Below are 8,713 nucleotides of genomic sequence, written 5' to 3'. Positions count from 1 at the left end.
CTGTTTTTACCATCGGTGTACGGTCCGTGTTTGTTTTTACCATCGGTGTACGGTCCGTGTCTGTTTTTACCATCGGTGTACGGTCCGTGTCTGTTTTTACCATCGGTGTACGGTCCGTGTCTGTTTTTACCATCGGTGTACGATCCGTGTCTGTTTTTACCATCGGTGTACGATCCGTGTTTGTTTTTACCATCGGTGTACGGTCCGTGTTTGTTTTTACCATCGGTGTACGGTCCGTGTCTGTTTTTACCATCGGTGTACGGTCCGTGTCTGTTTTTACCATCGGTGTACGGTCCGTGTCTGTTTTTACCATCGGTGTACGGTCCTTGTCTGTTTTTACCATCGGTGTACAGTCCGTGTCTGTTTTTACCATCGGTGTACGGTCCGTGTCTGTTTTTACCATCACTGTACGGTTTATCGGTGTATATTTGATGTGTCTCTATGGCTGTAACTTTGGGTATGGAGACCTGTGCTCAGTCCGGGCATATAGATCCGTATACAGACTGTAAATTATGCTGTTGTGAACCTGACCTTATTGTTCTAGATTATTACAAGGAATGGAGGCTGCTCATATGATGAGAGGATGGAAAAGACGGATTTGTTTAGACGTCTCAGAGGAGATCTCATTTATATGTATAAATACATGTGTGGTCAATACAAAGGACAGCACATGACTTATTCCTTCCAAAGACAATACTAAGGACCCAGGGGTGGAATTTCCAGGAAAGAAAATCTGCAATTTTCACGATCGAGGTTTGCAAAAAAAAAATGAAAATAAAATCCGAGCGGTTTGCCCCGTGTGTCAGTATGACACGACAGCTACAAGTTTCTTCCTCTTTGATTCTTTTGCACAGAGGTCACGTTTCCTTTTCAGATGATTGCGGGTTAAAAACAGGCTCAGCAAGAAGACACAAAGGAGAAGAATCTCTGGGCGTGTAGTCATTAACCTACATTGCAAAAGTGCTTCTCCTGCTACCGCCCTCAGTGCTGCCTCATAGAAAGACTCCACCTGCACCGGTCGCACCTCTATGACCCGCAGCTGAGGCTTCAGGCAGCCACAAGGAAGTAGCCCCAATTTCAGGTTCTTCTGAGATCCAGGAGCTTCCGGGCTCAGACACCCACTATGGTAAGCGATCACTGCTTTCTCTACTATTGTAGCTAATCTTGGATATCCGAGTATCACTGGCATACAAGTCGTCACAATCTGGGCTGCCAGGAAATATTTACTAATCACATACAGACTGATCCACTCCTTAAAGGGGTATTCCCATCTCCAAGATCCTATCCCAATATGTAGTAGGTGTAATAATAATAATATTAGCAAATACCTCTAATTAGAAATGTAGTATAGTTCTCCTGATATAGCCATGTCTCTTACATCATGTGCAGGGCATTGCAGCTTAGGTATCTTCTTTAAAGGGAACCTGTCACCATCTCTGGCAGATCAAAGTATTGTAGTGCGCCTGGACAGGACCTCAATACCGGCCTGTGTGTATGACATAGGACGCGTCATGTACGCCAGCTTCAGAGGAAGGAAGACAAAGATGGCCGAAAGAGGAGGCACCGGAGACCAGCGCCACACATTTGACCAGTCTCCACCGCAGCGACCAGTTTAGGTGAGTATTATAAAGTGTGTTTTTTATGTTCTACCCAGTGGCCTGGGCTCTTATATACAGCATGTTAGAATACTGTATATAAGAGCCCAGTGGTGGTGGCTGCAGCTTATAGTCACCAAATCTGGTGACCGGTTCCCTTTAAACTCAGCCTCTAGAACACATACAGTATGTCAAACTGACCCACGGGCTGATTCTGTGTGGTTCGTGATGCCAGGCGCTTATTATTCTGTATGGGGGGGGGGGGGGGGCTAAACGGGGCCCGCTATTCTGTATAGGGGGGCGCTACGCGGGGCCCGCTGTTCTGTATGTGGAGGGGGGGGGGCGCTACGCGGGGCCCGCTGTTCTGTATGTGGAGGGGGGGGGCGCTACGCGGGGCCCGCTGTTCTGTATGTGGAGGGGGGGGGCGCTACGCGGGGCCCGCTGTTCTGTATGTGGAGGGGGGGGGGGGGCGCTACGCGGGGCCCGCTGTTCTGTATGTGGAGGGGGGGGGGGGCGCTACGCGGGGCCTGCTGTTCTGTATGTGGAGGGGGGGGGCGCTACGCGGGGCCTGCTGTTCTGTATGTGGAGGGGGGGGGGGGGCGCTACGCGGGGCCCGCTGTTCTGTATGTGGAGGGGGGGGGGGGCGCTACGCGGGGCCCGCTGTTCTGTATGTGGAGGGGGGGGGGGGCGCTACGCGGGGCCCGCTGTTCTGTATGTGGAGGGGGGGGGGGGGCGCTACGCGGGGCCCGCTGTTCTGTATGTGGAGGGGGGGGGGGGGCGCTACGCGGGGCCCGCTGTTCTGTATGTGGAGGGGGGGGGGGGGCGCTACGCGGGGCCCGCTGTTCTGTATGTGGAGGGGGGGGGGGGCGCTACGCGGGGCCCGCTGTTCTGTATGTGGAGGGGGGGGGGGGCGCTACGCGGGGCCCGCTGTTCTGTATGTGGAGGGGGGGGGGGGGCGCTACGCGGGGCCCGCTGTTCTGTATGTGGAGGGGGGGGGGCGCTACGCGGGGCCCGCTGTTCTGTATGTGGAGGGGGGGGGGCGCTACGCGGGGCCCGCTGTTCTGTATGTGGAGGGGGGGGGGCGCTACGCGGGGCCCGCTGTTCTGTATGTGGAGGGGGGGGGGGCGCTACGCGGGGCCCGCTGTTCTGTATGTGGAGGGGGGGGGGCGCTACGCGGGGCCCGCTGTTCTGTATGTGGAGGGGGGGGGGGGGGGGGCGCTACGCGGGGCCCGCTGTTCTGTATGTGGAGGGGGGGGGGGGGGGGGGGGGGGCGCTACGCGGGGCCCGCTGTTCTGTATGTGGAGGGGGGGGGGCGCTACGCGGGGCCCGCTGTTCTGTATGTGGAGGGGGGGGGGCGCTACGCGGGGCCCGCTGTTCTGTATGTGGAGGGGGGGGGGCGCTACGCGGGGCCCGCTGTTCTGTATGTGGAGGGGGGGGGGGGGCGCTACGCGGGGCCCGCTGTTCTGTATGTGGAGGGGGGGGGGGCGCTACGCGGGGCCCGCTGTTCTGTATGTGGAGGGGGGGGGGCGCTACGCGGGGCCCGCTGTTCTGTATGTGGAGGGGGGGGGGGGCGCTACGCGGGGCCCGCTGTTCTGTATGTGGAGGGGGGGGGGGGGCGCTACGCGGGGCCCGCTGTTCTGTATGTGGAGGGGGGGGGGGGGGCGCTACGCGGGGCCCGCTGTTCTGTATGTGGAGGGGGGGGGGGGCGCTACGCGGGGCCCGCTGTTCTGTATGTGGAGGGGGGGGCGCTACGCGGGGCCCGCTGTTCTGTATGTGGAGGGGGGGGGCGCTACGCGGGGCCCGCTGTTCTGTATGTGGAGGGGGGGGCGCTACGCGGGGCCCGCTGTTCTGTATGGGGGTGACTAGGTTTGGTTGATGACTTTGTCCAAGTTTTTTACTTTGAGCCCCTGTGTATTTCAGTTTGAGGTCCTAGCTCTAGGAGTAAATCATGGAAATGCCAATATCCAAATGAAGGTTCATTTTTGCAAATACTGTATTCCCCTAATGCCGCCATGGGACAGATCACACAACAATATATCGGGTCCCTCCAAAGGCATCACGTGTACAGAGTCGGGGCACGGATCTGCCCAGCGCCTTTCTCTTGATGGGAGCTTTCTTGTTCCTATCTCGTATTTCCATTGTGTCCTGTTACTGGGGAGGAGAGGTCATTATAAAATACTTTATGATTTTCCCTTTATGAGACACAGAGGGCTTCTGTACAGATTATTGCCTGGGGCTGCGATTCTTTCAGCTGCACACAGTGTGTGATATGGAAGCTGGGGTTTAGCCGGTGCGCGGATCCCCGGTGGGAGACTCTCTATTTAGCTGCAGAGCTTTTCCTGAGTTGCCAAGCAATTTTCTAGCTCTTGCTGACTCTATTCGTGTAATAGTGCGAGGACTTCAGGGAAATCCATGCGTGCGTTGATATAACGCATGTGACTGGCCCAGACCATTACTGCGGCTTAGTGCATACTTCCATATTAATCATACACCTGTGCACTCTGCATCATTAGCACGTGACATTACTGCATGTATGATTGTGTGTGCCTTCTAATAAACTCATTAAGGGAACCTGCCGCCATCACTCTTACAGGAGCAGAGGGACACCAGCCATGAGCGGTGGGGTGGGATCGTCGGCCTGTCCATCTTGGGCTAAGCTTTCACAGATTTACAGTCCATCCATATGTGCCGCCCCTAGGCAGGCGAGCTGCTCGGATCTGGGATTACTGTGGCTCGAGGGTCCCTGGACCCGGGTTCAGCGGACACTCAATAAAAGGGGGTATTTACAAGGGAGAAGTGTTCGTGACACCACTTGCGGGTTGCGGTAAAGGGTATACCACCACTGCTGTGTAAGGGGGCCGGGGCTGATGGAATGGAGCCGCTAGATGTGAGTCCCTTCGCAGGTAGGGAAGACTGCTGCCCTCGTGGTGTTGGATGAGGTGGATAGTGCAGGACAGTCTATGAGACCTCTTGGTGTTGGATGAGGTGCACAATGCAGGAAACAGGGGGACACACTGCTGGTTATCGTGGTGGTGGATGAGGGAGACTGTGTAGGAGACAGGGACCACACACAGTAAACCAAGTCCTTACTCACTCAGAGCTCTGGGACGCCCGTTCCGTTCCCGGTACGATCAGTGCCACGTAGTGATCCAGTTGCTCTACCTTTGCACTTTATGTTGAAGTCTGTGGTGAGATCCCAAGCCTGAAACTTTGGGTTCTCTGGCTTTTTACAGCCCCTTTTGGCCGTCTGGCTGGCAGCGTGGACCCTGTAGGGCCGGTACATGGAGTCTCCAGGCCCTGGTACAGAATCTGTGCGGCTGTTGCCCCTGGATCTTTTGTGTCAAAGAGGGTCGCGAAGTGGTCTCATTATCCGCAAAGACAGGATAAGAATGACTGGTAACACCTCTATATACAGTAGATAATACAGTTTTCACAATAGGTGACGTCACAGCTCACCTCCTCCTCCTGTACAATGACTGATAACACTCCTACATATAGTGGATAACGCAGGACCCACCATTCATAAAAGGAAGGTTTCACAGCTCACCTCCTCCTGTACAATGATTGATAACACCTATATACAGTAGATAAAACAGGATCCACCATTCACAATAGATTTCACAGCTCACCACCACCTCCTCCTCCTGTACAATGACTGATAACACCTCTATATACAGTAGATAAAACAGGATCCACCATTCACAATAGATTTCACAGCTCACCACCACCTCCTCCTCCTGTACAATGACTGATAACACCTCTATATACAGTAGATAAAACATGACCCACCATTCACAATAGATGTCACAGCTCACCGCCTCCTGTACAATGACTGATAACACCTCTATATACAGTAGATCACACAGGACCCATCATTCACAATATCACAGTTCACCTCCTCCTCCTCTTATACAATGATCCATGCCCAAATGAGAACATAAGCAGAAAATGAGTTCAGCTCAATAGGGTCAGTGTTGGACTATTGCTGGGTTTTGTCCATGTGCCTCCCAAAAAAACCCCTCAAGAAACAGGAAGTGCCAGTCTAGTATTAGGCCTAGTAGTCATTTGAAAAATCTGAAACATTTCTATTATTTTTTTAATATACATTAAATTAATCTGATTTTAAAGAACATAGAGTGTGTGACAAGACTTGGCAATTGCTGATCACAGACCTCTCCTTCCAGTCTCACTGCGCGAGAGCGAGTGTGCAAAGAAGGATCAAAAATGTCACCTCTAGATGTGCAAAGCTGCCAAAAGACTTGTCGCAGTAACTGCAGCAAAAGGTGACTCTACAAAGTATTAACTCAAAGGGATGAATACAAATATGTCACAAATTATATATTTTAAAGTATTTAGAAAATCTCGTATCATTTCATTTAAACTTCAAATACTTGATACTTTGTGTTGGTAAATCACATAAAATCCCAATAAAAAAAATATACGTTTCTGAGTGTAAAGGCTGCTTTACACACAATGATATCGCTAGCGATCTCTTTAGCGATGTGACACGCCAGATCGCAGATATGATTTGCTGAGATCGCACATGTGCGATCTTGGTAAATCGTATCTGCGATCTGGCGCGTCACATCGCTATCGAGATCGTTGTGTGTAAAGCAGCCTTAAGGCAGTTTCACACATCAGCAATTCACCAGATGCCAGATCCGGCACACATGCAGTACAGTACATACATTTACAGTGGAAGCGCGACACCATGCGGACAAATGCGGTTGTGCATATAAACACAACTTCATGGTGTCGCGCTTCCACTATAAATGACTGTACTGCATGAGTGCTGGATTTGGCATCCGGCAAAATGACGGATGTGTGAAACGGGCCTTACATAAAAAAAAATAGGAAAAAGTTCCTAGGGTATGAATACTTTTCCAAAGCACGCTATAGTTTAATTGTCCTTGGGTCTTTACATGAATGAGGAATAATAAAAAAAACAAATCATTTGGAAGCCAGTAACAAAACTCTCTTCTCCAGAGTCGGCTCATGGTTGCGTTCACACCTACATTCCGATAATCTCTTTGTCGGTTTCTTAAAGACGGAAGAAACTTAATGTCGGATCATTGTATGACTGGTGTAAGTGGAAGCAGGAGGACCCCAATGATTACTATGGGGTGCGTCTGGGTCCCGTTATGTGTTCATTTTCTTTTTTTTTTTTTTTAAAGAAAAGATGAAAGTTTTTGTATTAGGTGTTTTTATTTATTTTTTTTATTCTTCAGTTCTAAGAACAAACATATAGTGTGTGTGTGTGTGTATATGTATGTGTATATATATATATATATATATATATATATATATATATATATTTATTACGCACACACACACACACCGTTCGTCTACCATAGCATTGCCAGCCCTGCAGAATATATCATCTGCTGTAAACAGACCTGACCTGCTGCTGTCATCTGCTTTGTGCTACAGGTTTACATCTAGATGCCTCTGTGGTCAGTTTCGGTATATTTGGTCCGGTTTACCTCCAAACCCCATGAAGTACGATGAAGGATGGCAGTGAGGTCAGTACCAGATGCAACGATGATGGAAAGACCACGTTCCCTGTGCCATCTACTACGGAAAGTGTCTGCTCAGAAAATGGGCCTAGTGGGTCTCTAGGTCTTCACAAGGACTGCGATGCAAATAAATGTTCATCAGAGACTACAAATACTTGGGGAGACTTTGAGAGTTTTAATGAGTTCACACCCCAGTCTGACCAACTTAGCCATGAAGATGGATCATTCGATGAGAACATAGAAGATGGAGAGGGCTTCCCTGACCCAACGGATGAAGAATCCCAATGGGATGCATTCAATCTAGGAAATGAGGTATGTGTCAAAGAAATCTTTTTTGATTACCTAAAATAAAAGTCAAATATCAGCTAGACATTCCCTTCACTAAACACCCTTCTCTTGGAACAATCACACCAAGCAGTACTGAATCCCGAACATATAATACATGAACAGTCCAAGCTCCGTTCTCTGTTATTTTTTAACCACAGCAGAGTCCTAATTTTTTTTTTTTTTTGTCCCTCTTTCCTATACAGTATACTACAGTATACTATTACGTTCAGTGCCCAGTTCATGCTCCTTTTAGAAGCTGCTTTCAACTGCTGCTCAAAGATTTGTACACTGTATTCAAATAGTTGATCTGTCTGAGTCACTCTGCTTTTCACCCCTTTGTTCAGACTGGAAAGTCCTGTACACTGTTTAAATATACAGTACTGATCTATGCAAAGCAGCAGTTGGAAGCAGCTTCTAAAGGAACCTGGACTGGACATTGCAGTATAGTGTGGGATAGAAGGAAACAAAAGTTATTTTAGGCAAAGTCATAATTTTGCCATGTCTGGAGGATAATTAAATAAAAATATTAGTAATGTTGGCTTTACACATTAATGGTCTAAGTTCAGACTGATGTGTGGGCTGGGAGTAAACTTGTACTTGAAGTTGTCGAGTTCGGGTTAGGAGAAAAACTATACATGTTTGGTATCTACGAACTCATACTGACATGGGGAATCATAATGCCAGATCAGATTTACCATATATTGAACATGATAAATAGAAAGCGCTAAAAAACTTTGTGGAATTGCACTTTTTTTGCAATTTCACCACACCTGGGGTATAATAGAGGAAGGGTATGAAGCTGATGGATTCTCATGGAAGGACGGGGGAATTTTTCCGAAGCTTTTGCAGCCACTGTAAGGAAAAGGAATCAGGGTAAAATATATATATATTGAACGGTTATTAAATTCTGAAAAATGTAAATGTCAAACTCTTCCAAGTGTTGCAGAGACAGTAACTGCGCTCAGGGCCTAGTAACAGAATAATAAATGGCGCATGGTGGGGGGAGGGGGGGTGATAATCCGTTATGATCGGACACGGACCTGCATGTAACATAATCATCAGCAGCATCTTATAAATGTCCTTGTGACTGAACGCATGACTTGAATGTTTCCTTTGTCATCTTGGTGCAGAGCAGGCAGGAATGTGAGCGGATATTCAGGTTCAGCTTTCCGGCCATTCCTGTAGAAGATCCAAGTGAAGATGTGAGAGGCCTCCCAGCCCTGCTGGCGTCATCCACCGAAGAAAACCTCTCCACATTAATAAGGACCCGGCTAT

The 8,713-nt window shown here is 49.5% G+C and overlaps 1 protein-coding gene across 1 annotated transcript in view; it reads left to right on the top strand.

The window, feature by feature from the left end:
* Positions 1–952: 952 nt before the first annotated feature.
* CLBA1 (clathrin binding box of aftiphilin containing 1) overlaps positions 953–8,713 on the top strand; it is a 15,430-nt gene continuing 7,669 nt past the window's right edge. Inside the window, exons 1-3 of the mRNA XM_075331195.1 lie at positions 953–1,126; positions 7,026–7,423; positions 8,569–8,713. The exon at positions 8,569–8,713 is cut by the window's right edge and continues 1 nt beyond it. Coding sequence (XP_075187310.1) covers positions 7,100–7,423; positions 8,569–8,713 — 469 coding nt within the window. The 5' untranslated portion in view covers positions 953–1,126; positions 7,026–7,099. The remainder of the gene's footprint in view (positions 1,127–7,025; positions 7,424–8,568) is intronic.

Source organism: Anomaloglossus baeobatrachus, chromosome 12 (assembly GCF_048569485.1).
Source record: "Anomaloglossus baeobatrachus isolate aAnoBae1 chromosome 12, aAnoBae1.hap1, whole genome shotgun sequence".
NCBI classification, from domain to species: Eukaryota; Metazoa; Chordata; class Amphibia; order Anura; family Aromobatidae; genus Anomaloglossus; species Anomaloglossus baeobatrachus.
The sequence above is the reverse complement of the archived record's forward strand: the minus strand, read 5'-3'. Positions and strand labels throughout refer to the sequence as shown.